Source organism: Apus apus, chromosome 3 (assembly GCF_020740795.1).
Source record: "Apus apus isolate bApuApu2 chromosome 3, bApuApu2.pri.cur, whole genome shotgun sequence".
NCBI lineage: Eukaryota > Metazoa > Chordata > Aves > Apodiformes > Apodidae > Apus > Apus apus.
This window is the reverse complement of record NC_067284.1, coordinates 77,790,452-77,807,902: the sequence shown is the minus strand read 5'-3', so window position 1 is coordinate 77,807,902 and position 17,451 is coordinate 77,790,452. Positions and strand designations below refer to the sequence as shown.

Sequence of the window (17,451 nt, the reverse complement as noted above, 5' to 3'; positions counted from 1 at the left end):
GGAGGGAGAAGGAAGATCACCAGGAAAGCACTGGAGGAATTTTGCGGGAAATCCCATTCGTTCATGACCAGGGGCTGATTTTTACTTTAACCAGAGAATAAAAGTCCGGACGAGCTGCATCCATCCAGCTGTTTCGCTCCTCATCATCTCGGCCGGGTGCTTGTGCCCGAATCCCGGACTGCCCTGGCTCCGGGGGGCACTCGCTGGGAAGGCGGCCGGGCGGGGGCTGGGCGGGAAGCGAGGAGCGCTCCTCCCAGGCGCGGGGCCCCTGGGCCCTGCCTCCCGCGCAGCCTGCGGGCCTCCCTCCGAGCGGCCTCCGCGGTCCGGGCCGCCCGATGTGACCCGAGCTCTGCTCCCGCCGGGCGCTGCTTTGCCTCGGCCCCTCGCCGCGCCTCCTGCCCGCCCGCCCGGGCTGCAGCGGCTCCTCCTGCCCCGCAGGGGGCGCACGGGGCGGCCCCGCGCCCTCCGCGGCGAACCCGGAGGGGGCGAGCGAGGTAGGGCGGGGCGGGGCGGGGAGGGGGCCGGGCGGGGCGGCACCGCCGCTGTCACCCGGTGGGCGCGGCCGGGGGTCCTGGGGGGTCCCGCTGCAGCCCTGGGGGGACGTGCCGGCGGCGCCGCCGGCCCCCGAGTCCTGGGAGGCGGTTCCCGGGCCGGGCTCCCCAGCGCGGCGGGCTGCGGCGGCGCGAACAGAAATCGCTGCCAGGCCGAGGCCTCGCCGGGTGTGTTTGAGCAGGTGGGGCAGGAGTGGACGGGTTCCCCTGCCCCGTGCGGCCTGGAAGTGCCGCCTGGTCTCCTGGGGGGACACCGGGATCCCCCCTGCCATCCGGAGGGTGTTTAAGGTGCCGAGTGACATGGCGCTGTCCTCAGGCATACCCCTGCGAGAGCGGTTTCGAAGACGGAAGTGTAACTGCCGGATTTAAGCAGCTCAAAACGTTTTTCAGAGGGGTCAATTAAAGGCGAATGCTTCCTGATGCTAGCTTCAAAGGATAAACTGGCCATGGGAAAAAATCGGCCTGGAAATAACCAGAAACCTTCGCATTCCCAGAGTGTTGAGGTCCCAGGGTGGCTTAGGGGGACAAACAACGTAATTTGCTTTAAACTGGAGCTTGATCATTTTGTGAAGCCAATTATTTGATAGCAGGTGCGCGATAGCAGGTGTGCAATAGCAGGGCTGGACTCTGTGACCCAGGAAGTTTATTTTAGCCCGACATTCACTTCTTACCACAGTCTTTCTTGGGCCGTGGCTGTACCTTTCATTTTGTATCTCAATCTGCTTTTTCTTTTCTTTTTCTAGGAGCTCCTTTATCTCGCATTGAATTCCCAGCAAAGGATGGAGAACGTCCTGGCTAGGTTGTGTGGAACCAGCCCAGAAGATCCCCTCCCTGTGTGGGTTCATGGCAGCATTGGCCATTGCTTTAATCAGCTGACACTAAATGTGATTCCTCATGTGATCCTTGGAGTGGTCAGTGCCTGCTTCCTTGGTACTCCAAGGTATGATCACTAACTTGTCTAGTTCTTCATTGTTATGCAGGACTGAAGGTGGGGTGGTAAGGCTGGAAATCAGGTCTCCCTGCAATGTGCTAAGTGTGTAATTGGAGAAGGACACAATATTACAGTGGGACAGAATCTAGTTGGACGTCTGTGACTAGTGGAGTCCCTCAGGGGTCGGTTCTGGGACCAGTACTGTTCAATATTTTTATCAACGACCTGGATGAGGGAACAGAGTGTGCCCTCAGCAAGTTTGCTGATGACACTAAACTGGGAGGAGTGGCTGACACACCAGAAGGCTGTGCTGCCATTCAGCAAGACCTGGACACGCTGGACAGTTGGGCGGGGAGAAACAAATTCAACAAGGGCAAGTGTAGAGTCTTGCATCTAGGGAAGAACAACTCCGTGTACCAGTACAGGTTGGGGGCTGACCTGCTGGAGAGCAGTGTAGGAGAAAGGGACCTGGGGGTCCTGGTAGACAGGAGGATGACCATGAGCCAGCAATGTGCCCTTGTGGCCAAGAAGGCCAATGGTATCCTGGGGTGTATTAGAAAGGGTGTGGTTAGTAGGTCAAGGGAGGTTCTCCTCCCCCTCTATTCTGCCTTGGTGAGGCCACATCTGGAGTATTGTGTCCCGTTCTGGGCCCCTCAGTTAAAGAAGGACAGGGAACTGCTTGAAAGAGTCCAGTGCAGGACAAGATGAGGAGGAAGAACAGAGAATACTGACTGAAAAGGGATGGAATTTCAACTGTAATTTTTTTTTCTGCTCTTTCCTCCTCTAGATCTGGCTCTGGGGTGCCTTGCAGGCCAGGCTGGGGATGTAGAATCGCTGCCTCCTTCACACTTGCTGGCCTATTCCTTGCTGACACCATCCCAGCCGCCATTTCTCAGCAGGAGCTGGGCCCTGTGTACCTGGAAGTGCTGGCCAATGGCACTGCCACCTTGACATGGCTGACACATGGCCTGGCTCTTCTTATGCTCTTCAGGTCCTTTCACAGCTCTACCAAGGGCCCTGCAGCCCTGGCTCTTCTCACTCTCTTACCGCTACCTTCCCTCATCATCACGGTGGTGTGGTACTGCCAAAGCAGGACAGCTTGGTCTCCTGCTCATCCTTCTGCCTCCTCTAGGTTTGCCATTCTCTGTCTGCAGCTGGCCTCTCTGCTTGTGTATGCAATCGGCTACCTCTTACCCACCACTGGCAGGCAAGACTTCCTCTCCATCAATCGCTCCTGGCAAGAAGACCAACTCGTCTCAGAGCCAGAGATCTCAGTGCCTGATCAGCAGGGAGTGGCAGAAGATGGTGAGAGCTGGCTCTCACGCTTCTTTTATCTTTGGATGAACCCTCTTATGAAACGTGGCTATCAGTGGAAGCTGAACCAGCCAGAGGATGTCTGTGTGCTTCCTCGCCAGCTCCAGGCTGCCAGGGTCTGTGATCGCTTCTACTCCTGCTGGCAGAGTAAGGCAGCTCTGCACCAAAGAGAGGAGGAGGACACGGTGTCTCTTACTAGCCCAATCATTGCTGGAGGCAATGGGAGTAGCGATGGCCCAGGCAGCTTGCAGCGTGCCCAGGAGCCTGTGCAACTCTTCTCTGTCCTTCATGCAGCCTTTGGGCTTCGTTTCTACTCCCTTGGACTTCTCAAGCTGGCTGGCAACCTTCTGGGTTTCTCAGGTCCTCTGCTTCTTAACCTCCTGGTGAACTTCATGGAGTCACGGCAGGAGCCCCTGACCCATGGGGTGCTCTATGCCCTTGGGCTCTTTGCTGGCTCCTTCCTGGGTGCTCTCTTGCGGAACCAGTTCAGCTACCAGTTGAACAAGGTGATGCTGATGGTTCGGGCTGCCGTCATCTCTGCCATCTACCGCAAGGCTCTGCATGTTGGCAGCACAAGCCTTGCCCGCTTCACCATGGGGGAAATTGTCAACTTCATGAGCACAGACACCGGTAGGTTGGTCAACTTCTGCCTCAGCTTCCACGAGGTGTGGAGCCTGCCTGTCCAGTTTGCCATTGCCCTCTACCTCCTGTACCAGCAAGTGGGAATCGCCTTCCTGGGAGTCTTGGCCCTGGCACTGCTGCTTGTGCCCATCAACAAGGTCATATCTGATCGCATCATGGTGAACAACAAGGATATGCTGAAACACAAGGACACACGGGTCAAGGTGAGGGGCAGCTGATGGCTCTCTGAGTTTTTTTGCTGTATTTTCTCCCTGTTTGGGCTTAGAACATTGGCTTTTTGGCCACCATTTCCATCACGCTTTGGAAGCATGAAATGAGAGTCAACTACGTGTCGGAACTGTTGAGAGCTTTAAAAATATTTATTTTCCCAACATAAAGTCCATCTAGTTATATGGAATATAGTGGACTTTCTCCAACTATTTTAAGACTGATTTGCTGAGTAAACTCTCTTGATAGCTTTCTTTCATGTCATGCACAGGCAGGCATGGCTTGCTCTGCACATGCTGACTTGAGAGCAGGAATGAGAGGACAGCATGCTGCAGGGACACCTGAGCCACTGGGCATGAGCCAGCCAGGCTCTGTGTCATGGCAGCACTGGGCCTGAGAATCAGGTGTTGTTATCTCAAAGTGCTGTCAGGCTGAAGTACATGGCATCCAGGCTGGAGCTAGTAATTCCACATATCCCTTTACCTGAGTTGCAATTCCTTCAGTTCGGAAGTAGTGTAGTATTTTGCCTTTTCCTGAGCTGTACACAGCACAGGTGGCTGAGGAAGCTGGTGGAATGATTAAGAGCACAGTTCCCAGTAGCTGCCCCTTGAGTTTGTGTCTTTGTTAGCAATAAATGGTTCCTGGTCTCTCTAGCCTGACACTTAGCAGGAGGCAACTGCAAACCTGGCCCCAGCCCAGATGCTTAGCTGGCATTTAGGATATTAGGCTGCCACTGGTTGCTCTATGTGCTTTTTCTCTTTGTCTGCAGCTAATGACAGAGTTCCTATGTGGCATTCGTGTGATCAAGTTTTACACCTGGGAGAAGCACTTCAGCACCAGGATAAATGCCTGCCGGGCTAAAGAGCTGCAGAAGTTGCAAGCCATCAAGTACTTGGATGCTGCATGTGTGTATCTGTGGGCAGCATTACCTGTTGTTGTCTCCATTGCTATCTTCATCACCTATGTCCTTTTGGGTCACCAGCTCACTGCTACAAAGGTGAGTAGGTAGCAGGGAGAGCTCCAACCTTGTCTTGTGCAGAAGACAATCTGCAGTATGACTGCAATCCTGAGGTATCTTCTGTGGGAAGTGAATGCAGCCTATGTCTCTCCACAGTTCTTCAGGCTCTCACTGGCGAAGCTGTTCGTAGGCTACAAGATGCAGGGGATTTATTGTCTCCAATTCATGGCTGTTTCCTTACCTATGCAGGTGTTCACAACACTGGCCCTTGTAGGGATGCTCATTCTTCCCCTCAACAACTTCCCATGGGTGTTGAATGGGACCTTGGAAGCCAAAGTTTCCCTGGATCGAATCCAGCATTTCCTTGAACTCGTGGACCAGGACCTGGAAGCTTATTATACCCTAGGTAATGGGGAAGGAGGCTGCTGGGCTTGGGACCAGCTGCAGTGGCAGCAGAGAGCTGAGGCATGAGACCCAGGGGCATTACTGGAAGGTAGCTGGCTGTCATCCCATGATTAAAGACATTCAGTTGTCAGAGGCAGAGGGAAAGCACTTCATTCCTGTGGAAAATGGAAGACAAGGCTGTAACATTCCTCTTTACCAACTGTAGGCCCTTGATTGTCACCACAGAGCCCTGCTGTTAGTTTCCCTTTAGAATAAGCTGCTCCCTCCTCTGTCCAAAGTTCCTCTCATGCTTCATGAAGCCATGAAAAACTTTGGCTTTGCCTGGCAGAAAGGCTTGAGTGGGTCCCCCTCTCCTGAGCCATCAGGGCTTTCTTTCTCTCCTTTCTTGCCTGCTGTCAGCTCCCTACCGTTCTTTCGCCTTCAGCAATAGTAGAACCAGGTTATTCTTATATAGTGTCTCTGTGACAGCCAGCAGGTCACCATGTGTTTCTGGTGGGAGCTGGAGACAGGAGTGCTGGAGGAAGGGAGGATTAAGAGCAAGACAGTAGGCAAGTGTCTCATTCTTTGATTGGGCCAAGAGCATTGTGGCTGTGCCCTGCTCTGGTCTCATCCATTTGGGAACAAAGCTGATAGTATTTGTGATACCAGGTGCCTTTCATTTTCTGGTCTTCTCATAGTGCAATGCTGTGCTGCTTTTCTCTTGCAGATAGCCCTTCAGGTACTGCTACTGCCATGGAGATGCAATGTGCAGCCTTCTCATGGGCACCAGTTGAGAAGGAAAGCACCAGGCAACCCTTATCTGCAGGCACCCTGCCACTGTACATTGAGAATCTGTCAGTCAGAAAGGTGAGCAAGGATGCAGGAGGTAACAGAGAAGAATGGCACTAGCGAAGCCAAATAACGGAGCAGATGTGGCATGTTTTCCTGGTCTGATGAGCCATGCATCAAAATATTGTCTTGATCAAGAGACACAGGACACATGTCACATCTCTCAGAGCTGGAGAGTGCTGGAGGAGATCCAGGCATGGCTTACAGACAGGAGATGAACCAGCTTCCTCTGCTTTCCACTACTACTGCAGGAGCAGACGGGGTGGGGAACACAGCTGAGCCTCCAGAGTTAACACTCGTCACAGACCTGTGTCCTGCCATATCAGGAGTCTAATTTATCTAACAACCCAACCCATCTCTGCTGCTGAACCTGTGAGATAGTCCTAGTTTATGATAGCAGTCAACTTTCTTACAGGCTGTGTGGCTCAAGAAGTCTAGACAAGCTGCCTATAGCATCAGGTTACCCCTTTTCATTTCCTTTTGCAGGGGATGCTCCTGGGGGTTGTTGGGAAGGTCGGCTCTGGCAAAAGCTCTCTGCTTGCAGCCATCACTGGAGAGCTTATTAAGTAAGTATTCTGAAGGCTTCTCCCTGCCTGGTCCTTCCATGCCACAGCAGGCAGGGATTATATCCAGGGCTGTTCCTATATATAGGCCATTTTGATCTGCCAACAGTTCTCCTTGTTGCCCTTTCCATCCACTTCTGGTGTGCTTGCAGACAAGGTGGACGAGTGTATGTTTATGACCTGGAGCAAGGATTTGGTCTGGCCACACAGGAGCCTTGGATACAGTTTACCACTGTCCGTGAGAACATCCTTTTTGGGCGGGAATATGATGCCAGGTTGTACAAGGAAGTGGTGGAGGCCTGTGCCCTCTCTGAGGACCTGAATGTGAGTGCCTAAACTGTAAACGTGACTGGGCCTTCTTGGGCAGCTTTGCATCCATCCTGAGCCTCACTGGAAGGAGTTCTCATTCATTCAGGCTATAGACTGCTCTTCCGATGTCCCAATCACAAGCATTATTCTGATTACCAATCCCAGAATTCCTTGCCCCACAGTTCTTTAAGGTTTGAAGTCACTCTAGTAGTACTTTGGATGGTTTCTTCTGCTGCTGACCCAAAGGCTTTTGATTGTCACAAAAGAAGATGTTCTTGCAGAGCTTACGATTGCCAGGTTTTTCAGGCAGAACCTTTCAGCAGCTGATGCTTTTTTGGATCAGGAGGAACTTCCCTGGGATCTTGAAGGGCTGAGTCAGTGGTGCTCCCATCAGTAATACACATATTCTAGGTTTGAGGCTTATGGCTATATTAGCCAGTAAACCTGGCTGTTGTATATGGTAGGAAGCCAGCCTTCTCCCAGTTTATAACTGGGTGCCTGAGTTTCTGAAGTGCCAAGCACTGGGAGCTCCTGTTTGCTTTGGCAGGAGCTATGAATACTCTGTAAAGGAAAGATATTAGAGAAATACTAGACTATGCCTATGCTACCAAATCAAGAGAAAACTGTCTCCAGCAACTGAAACTCTAGTTTTTACTGCTGAACTGTTTGGATGGGCCCTGGCATGATTTTGGTACATGCACAACTCTTACTCCCCCAGAAAATTCCTGGTTGCAATTTCAGAGTTAGCTCAGACCAGAAGTTGCTCCCAATGGGTAGTTCACATGTGACCACCCTATTTTGGATTGTAAGAGAGTTTAGTTGCATAAATGCCAAGCTTGCCAGTTGTCTGCAGAGTCAGTGTATAGACTGTTGCATTGTTCAGTTTTTGGTAAGGTGTCACCCTAAAGAATTCATGTCAGAGGTAGGAGAGGGACCCCAGTGTTCTGGTTTTGGGTCCCAGTAGTTTCTGTCCCTTCTAAATGGATTGTCTTGAATGTTTCAGATTTTACCAGCAGGTGACCAGACAGAGGTGGGTGAAAATGGTGTGACACTCAGTGGGGGACAGAAGGCTCGAATAGCCCTTGCCAGAGCCATTTACCAGGTAAATAGCAAAGCAGACATGCTGTGGCAGGTTGTGCCCAGTGTCAAATCAAATGTAAAGAAGCTGGAAGCAGCCAGCTGTACAATGTACTCTGGCAGCACGTCTTAAACCACATTGTGCTTGCCTAAAGGTACTGGCAGTGAGCCACACAGAGGCACTTGGGCTTTTGTCTACTGCACTGCCTGCTCCCACCGGGCCAGCAGCTGTATCCTTGTCTTTTGTCTCTGTCTCAGGAGAAAGAGCTTTACCTCCTTGATGATCCCCTGGCTGCTGTTGATGCAGACGTAGCCAACCATCTTATGCAGAAATGCATTCTTGGAGTTCTCAAACACAAGACCAGGATCCTTTGCACTCACAGGACGGAGTTTTTGGAGAAGGCTGATGCCCTGCTGTTGATAGACAATGGCAGGATAGTTAAGACAGGTACACTGGTTGTCCTCTCAGGCATTCATTTGTGCCAGTGTGCCAGTCTTGGAATGGCCTGAGCAAAGAAGGGCATAAGTGAGTAGGATTAACAATGGTAAAGAGCTTGAGGACACTGCATGTGGGCAAAGATGGGATGGAAGGGAGAATGCAGGTGCATAGATAAAACAGAACAGCCCTACAGGTGGGCAGCTGCTAAGGCAGGAGGTCATAGCAGGTTGCCTTCGACAGTGCAGGTGCTGTGAGGGAAAATAAGGAATAAGAAAACAGAACGGGGCCATTTCATAGCAAGAAGCAGTGAGCAGCTGGCATCTGTTCCTTGCAGACTCTGAAGCATTTGCTTGTCCCTCTTCACAGGCACACCAGCTGATATCCTGCCACTTGTGGAAGCCTTCCCCAAGGTCAAGGATGCGGACAAGAGGCGAAAGAATAAAGGTCTATAGCTCATGAGCTTAAGGGTGGCTGGGGCGGCACAGCTCAGCTAAGCAATCAGAACCTGTACCTGATGGCTGCTGGTCTTAGAGCAGAGTTCCCACCACCTCATTCTTTCGTGGTAGTGCTCATCTGTGGGTAGCATGTACATAGAGGGGAGAGAAGGCCCATATGTTGTTGCATATTGATCTGGAGCAGTATTTGAATCTGTTCTTTCACTTGTGGTCCAGCTTTGGATGAAGGTCTGCCAGGATTGGTGCACCTGTCTTGAAAGGGGAGAGAGGAGGGAAGAAAAGTCTGTCTTATAGCCTAGATTCGGTCTGTTTACAGCAAAGAGCAACTGCAGGAGGAACTTATGTCACAATGACCTTTGCTTTTGCATCCATCCTCACAGCCCCTGATGAACAGGACCTAGAAGAGGCTGTAGAGACAGAGAGAGAAGAATCAACCCAAAACAATAATCTCATCCACAAGGAGGAAGAGAAGAAAGAAGGAGCAGTGGCTTTTCAGGTCTACAAGGCATACTGGCAGGCAGTGGGCAGCTGCTTGGTGTTATCCATCCTCTTCTCACTGCTCCTGATGCAAGGTAAGGCAGTGGCCCAGCAGCACATCTCTCTTTAGAAATTTCTCTCCTCTCATTTCCTGGTTATGTGGAGTCCAGAGCAGAAAAGAGGCCAGGGGTTTAAGCACTCTCCTTGCAGCAGGAAGACCCTTTTCTCATCCCCAAACTACAGTAGCACAGTTGTGAAGGGGCACAGGTGAGAACAGGATCTGTTGGCTGCGGCAGTTGCATGTCTGCTCCTCTGGCAGTGCCCTGTCGCTGCTGCAGCTCAGGGCTGTTTCCTTGCTCCTGCTGTACTAAGCCTGGAGAATAAAGGCAGGGGTGTACTAGACTGGACAGTGAGACAAAACCAAAAGTTGTCCAGCAGCTTCCCTTCCAGATTTTATGTTTCATATTTGCTAATTTGAAGGCTGAATCCCTCTTCATGCAGTCTCTCTTTCTGTGTAGCATCCAGAAATATCTCAGATTGGTGGCTGTCACACTGGATCTCCAGCATATCCCACACAGCAAATACCTCTGTGATGGTCTGCTCAGCTTCCCCGCCTTCCCCAGAGCTGCTTCTCTTCTTCACACTTGGGCTTGTGTAAGTGAATCTGGTCAGGAGATACCAAAGGAAGTTGGAAACACACTCCCATTTTGCCCTTAAGGGCATTTTCTGTGAAGATCTTTGTTAAAAGCAGGGATAAACTGAGCACCCCACTGCAGGGGATCTGTGTGACTGCTTTGACAAGGAAGGAGAATCAAAATCTCTGACCTGATGAGGTGCCAAAAAGGCTTCTGCCTGAGGCTGATGGAAGACCCCTAGCTGCATAATAATGTGTATGTCCCAGCACGCCAAAGGGATGGTGTCTCACAGTAGTATGAGGTGGAAGTATCTTGCTTTCCCCTTGAGTTTTCTCCTGGGTTCTCATGCCCTGTCTGTGGGGCCTGAGGACCCTGGCAGATTCATAATCTTCCTTCTGTGTTCCAGCTCCCCCATTCAAGCTGTGGACACCACCCCAGTCCCTTCCAATGGTTCACTCAATGTGAATTTCTACCTGATTGTTTATGGGAGCATTGCAGGGGCTAACTCCCTCTTCACCCTTCTTCGGGCCTTCCTCTTTGCCTACGGCACTATCCGTGCTGCCACTGTCATTCACTACCGACTGCTCCAGAGGGTTCTAAAGGTAATGATGAGAAAGTCCAGGGCAGACTGGGGCTCCTGCGAGTCACTCTGCCTTGACATTCTTCTCATAGTTGGGAGTCAGGGTTCGTGAAGTGGATTAGGGTTTCTGCTGGTGTTAGCTGATGAGCTTCCCATAGGACTATATCCAGAAAGGGCTGCACCACGGAAGGGTGGTTTATGGCTGCCACCTTCATCTATTCACTCATTAGGCTTAGATATATATAGCTAAGATGAGGGCCAGTTGAATCAAAATAGCTTTTGCAGAATCATCAGCTCAGATTCAGATGAAACTGGAAGAAGTAATTAAGCAAAATTTAGGGCTGATGCTGGCATGTGCCAGTTAACTTTCTTTAAGCTTTGGGTTTTTCTGGGTCCTCAGGCTAGAGCTAGGATTAGAGAGTGGGAAGATAGGGTTAGAGGCAAGGATTACAGGGTTGTCTCACTGGCTACTGGTGGGCCAGTATAGGCTCTGAGTGACAGCTGCCTGCCATTTGCCTTTTGCCATGTGAACAGCATGAGTTGTTTGGCTGCAAGTGGGTGCTGGCTTTGGACTCTGAGATTTCTTCTCCAGCTGAGGAAAGAAAGGGAGCTGTGGTGGCCACACCTTTGTGTCCTTATCTGCTCCTTGTGGTGCTGCTTTCCTGGGCAGTGTTCTGTGGCTGGATCTCACTGGCTCTTACTTTCTGGTTCTCATGTTGCCAGGCCACAATCACCTTCTTTGACACCACACCAACAGGCCGGATCCTGAACCGCTTCTCCTCAGACCTGTACACCGTGGATGACCACCTGCCATTTATGCTCAATATCTTCCTGGCCGACATGTACGGGCTTCTGGGCATGCTGGTGATAATCACCTATGGCCTGCCTTGGATTGGTCTGGTCTTACTTCCTCTGGCTGCCCTCTACTTCTCCATCCAGCGCTATTACCGGCACACATCCCGGGAGCTCAAGCGCTTTTGCAGTGTCACCCTGTCTCCCATTTACACTCACTTCTCAGAGACCCTCTCAGGACTGAGCAGCATCAGAGCCATGCGGGCAACACAGAGGTGAGTGGAAAGAAAGAACACCCAGAGAGCCAGAGCTTTGGCTTTATAGACCAGGCCCGATCTGATGAGGGGCTGGTTGTAGGGTGGCAAGAGTGCCCCTGGTCTGAGGCGTGGAGGATGCAGGAATGGAGGCTGAGTGGTGCAAACCTCTGTTGTGTGCCTGCCAGGTTTGAGTTGGAGAATCAACTGCGCCTGGAGCGGAACCAGCGCTGCCTCTTTGCCAGCAACACAGCGATGCAGTGGCTGGACATCCGCTTGCAGATGATTGGGGTTGCTGTGGTTACTGCTATTGCAGGAATTGCCCTCATCCAGCACCAGAAACAACTGGGAAATCCAGGTAAGCTGCTAGGGATTGTTCTATGCCCACTCCTAGGCTGTGGCCCAGGGTTTCCTCTTCTCCTAGTCCAGAGCTGCACTTCTCCCTACACCTGGGTAAGGATCCAGAGCTCCTAATCCCTGTCCATCTACAACTCACCCACAATGTAGTGCTTCAGCTTCTGTCCCTACTCTTGTCTGTCCCCATCCTTGAGTGGGATCCCAGATTCCAGTGCTGACTTCTCCCTTGTTCTTTGTCCTGCCACGAAGATCCCAGCTCCTGACCTGCCAGTAATGTTCTTGCTTATGCTTTTGTCCTTGCAGGACTTGTGGGCCTGGCGCTCTCATATGCCCTGTCTCTCACAAACCTGCTCTCAGGCCTCATTTCCAGCTTCACTGTGACAGAGACTATGATGGTGAGCGTGGAGCGGACAGAGGAATACACAACAGACATCCCCACAGAGCCTCAGGATAAACTGGTCCAGGTGAAAGCTCAAATATGTTTTCAGGGACTGGCTCATCTTCTTGTGCCCTGCACCTGTCTGTTGGGGAGATCACAGGGTTGTCTCACCCTGATATCCCTTTTAGGTTGCTGCTGACTGGCCAAGCCAGGGGCTTGTGGAGTTCCAGCAGGTGGTCCTGTCCTACCAAGTGGGCCTGCCCAATGCTCTTGATGGTGTGAGCTTCACTGTTTACCCTGGAGAGAAGGTGGGGATTGTGGGTCGCACAGGATCTGGAAAATCCACCCTTTTCTTGGCCCTTTTCCGCATGCTGGAGCTGAAATCAGGCCGAATTCTCCTGGATGGTGTTGACAGCCAGCTGGTGGGCTTGGAGGAGCTGAGGTACAGAGGGCTGAGCAGAGTGGAGGGAAACAGGGGGTTGAGGAGGCCTGAAGGCTGAGAGCTGTCAGTGGTTGGATGCCAAAGGAAAGGACTTACGTTGTGGCACCAGCTTGTGTGATTGTGGCATCTTCTTATGATGTTATTTCTGAACATCTGTGCTGAAGAAACCAAGCTGAATATGTGACCCATGTCTCTGTGCCACTAAGATTAAGACACCTCACCCCAGAAAAAAACAAAATCCGGCCTTTGCTTTTCTGCAGAACCCACCCCACGAGCGTTCAGTTCTCATTTACTTGCAGATCTAGGCTGGCCATCATCCCCCAGGATCCATTTTTGTTCAGTGGCTCAGTCCGAGAGAACCTGGATCCCCAAGGGATACGGACAGATGCTGAGCTCCAGGAGGTGCTAGAGCAGTGCCACCTGTGGGATGCTGTTACTCAGATGGGTGAGTGTGAGCATAGTGAGGAACAGCAGGTAAGGTCTGGTACTGGGAGAGGGGAGAAGGACTCAGCTCAGTCAGAGAGCTGAGGAAAAGGGGCCAGGTGGATGCAGTAGGAAATTTTGTTGGGTGAAGCCACACTAACACCAGGGTGGGAACAGGTCAGGGGGACCGAGTGGCATTCCCTTAGATTTAGTGTCAATGGACTGGCAAGTGATGGATTGGGGGAGCTGCTGGTGAGACCAGGCCCCAGTGGATGTTAGAGCAGAACCTGAGAGACAAACCAGTCCCTAGTTCTAGGGGAGCATGGCATCTCTGTGCCAGATGTTCATTGCATCGGAGCATAAAGGCTCTGGTTCCCAAGGCCTGGGCCCGAGCAGGATTGGGATTTTGAGTACTACTGGGAAAACCCCAGACTAGGGGAGCTGTTTGGGGCCCTGCGTAGAGCCTGCTGGGGTAACTTCTGAGCTTGACCCCTGCAGGTGGATTGGACAGCAAGCTGGGAGAGAGGGGAAGAAACCTGTCTGTGGGACAGAGGCAGCTGGTGTGTCTGGCAAGAGCCCTCCTGACCCAGGCCAAGGTAGGTGACCTGCCTTCATCAGAGCAAAGGGGGAGGACAAGCTGCAGATGTGGGGACAACAGAGCAGAGTGCTCGCAAGTCTGGGGTGTGAGTGGAGCAGACATCCTGTGGTACCTTCTCGAGCTGTCCCTGGGCTGGGATTGGAGTCTCCTCTGTGGTGCTTGGAAGCTTCCTTCACTCTCTGTCCCTGGCAGGTGCTCTGCATTGATGAGGCTACAGCCAGTGTAGATCAGAAGACAGACCAGCTGCTGCAGCAGACCATCCGCCAGCGCTTTGCTGACAAAACTGTTTTGACTATTGCTCACAGGTATGGAGGAAGCAGCATTCTGTATTCATCCTTCTGCTCACAGGGAGTGTTGGCTGTGCCTGCCATGCCTAGGCCTTGAGCTGAGCAGGGAGATCTCCGTGTTGAGGCTTTTCAAGTGCAGAAGGCCGGACCTTGCCTATTTGCCTTTTCTGCTTTATTAGCCCTCTTCTCCCTAATGACTAGGGATAGGACAAGAGGAAATGGGGTCAAGTTACGCCAGGGGAGGTACCGATTGGATATTAGGAAAAATTTCTTCACTAAAGGAGTGGTGAGGCATTGGAAAAGGCTGGCCAGGGAGGTGGTGGGGGCACCGACCCTGAAGGTATTAAAAAAAATGTGTGGACATGGTGTTTCAGGAGATGCTTTAGTGGTTAGAGGTTGTAGAGCGGATGGTTGGACTTGATGATCTTGAAGGTCTTTTCCAACCTTGACAATTCTAGGATTCTGTGATTAGCCCCTGGGTGCTGAAAACAACTGAATGTGAAAAACGATGTACCCAGACACTGGGGGACAACAAAGGGCAGAAGGATGCATCATATGGCAGATGGTTCTTCCCGGGCACTGCCTGCTGAGGCCGGGGGAGGCAATTGGACCTTGTGGTTCTGTCAAATTAGGGCAAGGACTAATGGAGAACTATCCGACATAAAGGAGCAGCGGGATAGACCAGGTGTGTGTGGCTCAGCAGAGGGCACTGCAGGACAGCCGGCAGCGAAGGGCTGCAGCCAGCTCCTCGTTGGGAGAGGCAGAAAGCTGGATAGTTCTGTTTTGCAAAACCCCAGGTTTTGATCCCAGTCTGTACCAATGCTGGAAAGCTGTCCAGGCAGAAGAGGGCAACAGTGCTTGCCTCACAGCTGGTAGATTTAGTGTAAGAGTAGGGGCAGTAGATGGTTGCAGGGAGAGGACGGAGAGCAAAGCATGAATACCATGGATACTGAGAAGGAATGGGTCAGCATTAGGCAGTGCTCTCTTCTCAGGGTGCTCTTACTCTGGCCAAGTGGAGGAGAATTTGCAGGAGGGTTATGCAGTTGTATGGAGGGTGTTTTCAAAGCAAAAGGTTACCACAAAAATAAAAATCAAATGAGCAGGTGGCAGAGGCTGGCATCTTGCTGCACAGAGTGGGAGTGATGGATGACAGGCAGGGTGGGCTGGGCCTGGCAAGAGAATTGAGTGGTTCTGGTTAAATACATCAGATAGGGAGGCAGGAGGGGTGTGAAGGGAGTGTGGTTCCTACACTAGGGATGTTATGCATAAATAGAGTAGAAAGGCAAGAGCACTGTGGGCTGAAGTGTGTGTTTGGGTTAGGTGGGTGGAGGCCACCTCTGATGGACGGGTAATTAAAGAGGAGAACCTGCAGAGGAGGGAGTGGCAGAAGGCAAAGCAAGTCTGGGTTGAAGATGGCCCCTGCCTGTCTTCCACTGGGATGAAGGGAGATGGGGGAGAGCAGTGAGGAGGGAGAGATGGTAAAGGGGTTGTTTTGTATCCATGTGTTTTTTTCATGCCATTCAGCTTTGGGTGAATCATTCAATGGATGGGTGAAATCTAGGACAGGAAGAAGTGACTCAGTATTTGTCCCTTGCCTCTCCAGATCACTTCCAGTGCTGCAGCCTGACACTCTTGGGGGGATGAATGTGTAACCACAGTCTTGAAATCCAGAACACTTTTTACCTGCTCAGATCCTGTGCAGTGCCTTCCCTTGCACTTTGTAGCACCTTGTAGGGCTGTAGTTTTGCACTGAACATTGCATGGCTGTGCGAAGGCATTCCTGCTGCCCAGTCCTCCCTCTGCAGGGCCAGAGGCTGCTGCCCTGCTAGCAGTCTGGGCAGAACTGGTGCATACATGTGCTGCAGGTGCTGTGGTTGGCAGCTTGGTAACTATAAATTCACTGCTAGTGGCAGTGTAAGCAAAGATGCCAGAATGCTGGGGAATGACAGCTGATGTGCAGGTCCATTTCTGGTGCCCTCAGGAGGTGAGGAAATGTAGGGACAAACAGAAGCCACTCAATAACTCTCCTGTGTGAATAGAGACATCTTGTGCAACCCCAGAATCAAGCATGCCCTGAGATCTCCCTCCACAGAGCTTCCCTCTGCACTTCTGGTGCCCTGCCATGCTTAGCAGCTGGAAGGCATCACTGTGCTCTCCTAAGATTGGTCTGCTTTTCAGCAGTGTATAGAGGCTCTCTGGGGATCTGGAGTGCAGAGTGCTCCTGAGATCCTGATCTTGGCCATGTCTTGGACCACCTCTTGACAGCAGGGGAAGCAGTATCCAGGATTTCTCCTCAGATCCACCAACATGTGTCCTGGTGTTTGCTGTTCACAGGCTGAACACCATCTTGGACTCAGACCGTGTGCTGGTGATGCAAGAAGGGAGAGTGGCAGAGCTGGATTCACCCACCCGCCTAAGCAAGAAAGATGGCTCCTTGTTCCAGCACCTCCTGCACAGTGGGCAGCAGTGACCTCCCTCCTGGGATGAGTCCAGGCAGCCCTCCTGGCTCTGTGCCTGGCTCTCCTCTCACCTCAGCAGCTCTGTCCCTGCAGGGCCAGGAGCTGCTGAGGTGAGAGAAAGGGTTATTCCTGCCTGCAGACAGCCACTGTTTGTCCTCAAGGACAGAGGCATGGCATTGCAGCCTTTCCATTAGTAGGGAAGATGGGACCTAGTGTTCAGGGCCATGCAAGCCTGTCTGGTGGAATACTGCTCCCCTCCAAGACTCCTCTTTGAGATTACAGAGCAATTTTCTGCTCACTGAAGAATAAGTGACTCTGTTCTCATACTTAGTCTCACATGTGCAGTGCAATTTAAAATAAAGTAGAAACATCCTTATGAAGCTCTACTGTTCAGGTCTCTGTCCCCTTTTCCCCCTTTTTCCCCCCAGCCACGGACTTCCTTGTGAGATACAGGAGTGGTGCCCTCCCTGCACAAAGACAGCCCTACCTGCTCCCTACTGCTTTCAGAGGACACTGACCTTTCCAAGCCCAGAAGGTTGTACCCAGGGACCTGGCTGTTTTTTCTCAGTTTACAGTGGAGAAGGCCTTCCCCTGAAGAGCCAGAATGTGAAGGGCCAGAACGTGATTACATTAAAGACCTCTAAGGCTAGTTTATTTCAAGACCACTTTTCCAAGGGAAGTTTGCTGTCCCTCTTGTTCTGCTTACAGCTGCACAAATCCACAGCTGTTTTCAGTTTTAGGGTCAGATTGCTCTTCCTGTCAGCACCCTTGGACTCAGTCACGGATTTTCCTGTTCTCCCCAACACTCTAAGGCAACGCCTGGAAGGTACACAGCTTTGCTAGGCTGTCCAGAGCCAGGTCCTGTTCCTTCCCCTGAGGCTGCAGGAGCCATCTCCACCCCTGCAGCCAGAGCATGGGGCAGGACAAACTGTGCCACAACATAGGTTTGCATTCTTGAGGGAAGTGATGGAGATACTAATCTAGGACAAGTAGTTAAGCAGCCTGATCTAATGGGATCTGCTGAGCACAGGAGCTTAGTGTCCAGAGGTCCCTTGCAACCTAAATTATTTTATGATTGTCTGATACACT

General features: G+C 51.8%; 1 protein-coding gene across 5 annotated transcripts; it reads left to right on the top strand.

Annotated features, from left to right (window-relative positions):
* Positions 1–427: 427 nt before the first annotated feature.
* On the top strand, positions 428–16,742 carry ABCC10 (ATP binding cassette subfamily C member 10). 5 transcript variants are annotated; one of them, XM_051614699.1, is made up of 22 exons: positions 428–494; positions 1,295–1,491; positions 2,270–3,641; positions 4,415–4,642; positions 4,853–5,009; positions 5,715–5,854; positions 6,323–6,402; positions 6,552–6,723; positions 7,712–7,810; positions 8,044–8,233; positions 8,591–8,668; positions 9,060–9,251; positions 9,675–9,810; positions 10,198–10,393; positions 11,095–11,438; positions 11,606–11,775; positions 12,078–12,238; positions 12,342–12,595; positions 12,895–13,040; positions 13,517–13,614; positions 13,809–13,921; positions 16,238–16,742. In XM_051614699.1, the coding sequence occupies exons 2-22, from the start codon at positions 1,331–1,333 to the stop codon at positions 16,371–16,373; spliced, it is 4,623 nt and encodes a 1,540-aa protein (XP_051470659.1). In that variant the 5' UTR covers positions 428–494; positions 1,295–1,330; the 3' UTR covers positions 16,374–16,742. The 5 variants fall into 5 exon arrangements, with proteins under 5 accessions (XP_051470659.1, XP_051470657.1, XP_051470660.1 ...); XM_051614697.1 differs by lacking the exon at positions 428–494 and adding an exon at positions 641–719; XM_051614698.1 differs by lacking the exon at positions 428–494 and adding an exon at positions 669–733.
* The last annotated feature ends 709 nt before the right edge of the window (positions 16,743–17,451 follow it).

Bases quoted from the DNA above. Each gene is read 5' to 3' on its own strand.
- ABCC10 (XM_051614699.1), top strand. From the start codon at position 1,331: ATGGAGAACGTCCTGGCTAGGTTGTGTGGAACCAGCCCAGAAGATCCC. The intron at 3,642-4,414 runs GTGAGGGGCAGC...CTTTGTCTGCAG, and splicing joins ACAAGGACACACGGGTCAAG to CTAATGACAGAGTTCCTATG. The intron at 12,239-12,341 runs GTGAAAGCTCAA...TATCCCTTTTAG, and splicing joins CTCAGGATAAACTGGTCCAG to GTTGCTGCTGACTGGCCAAG.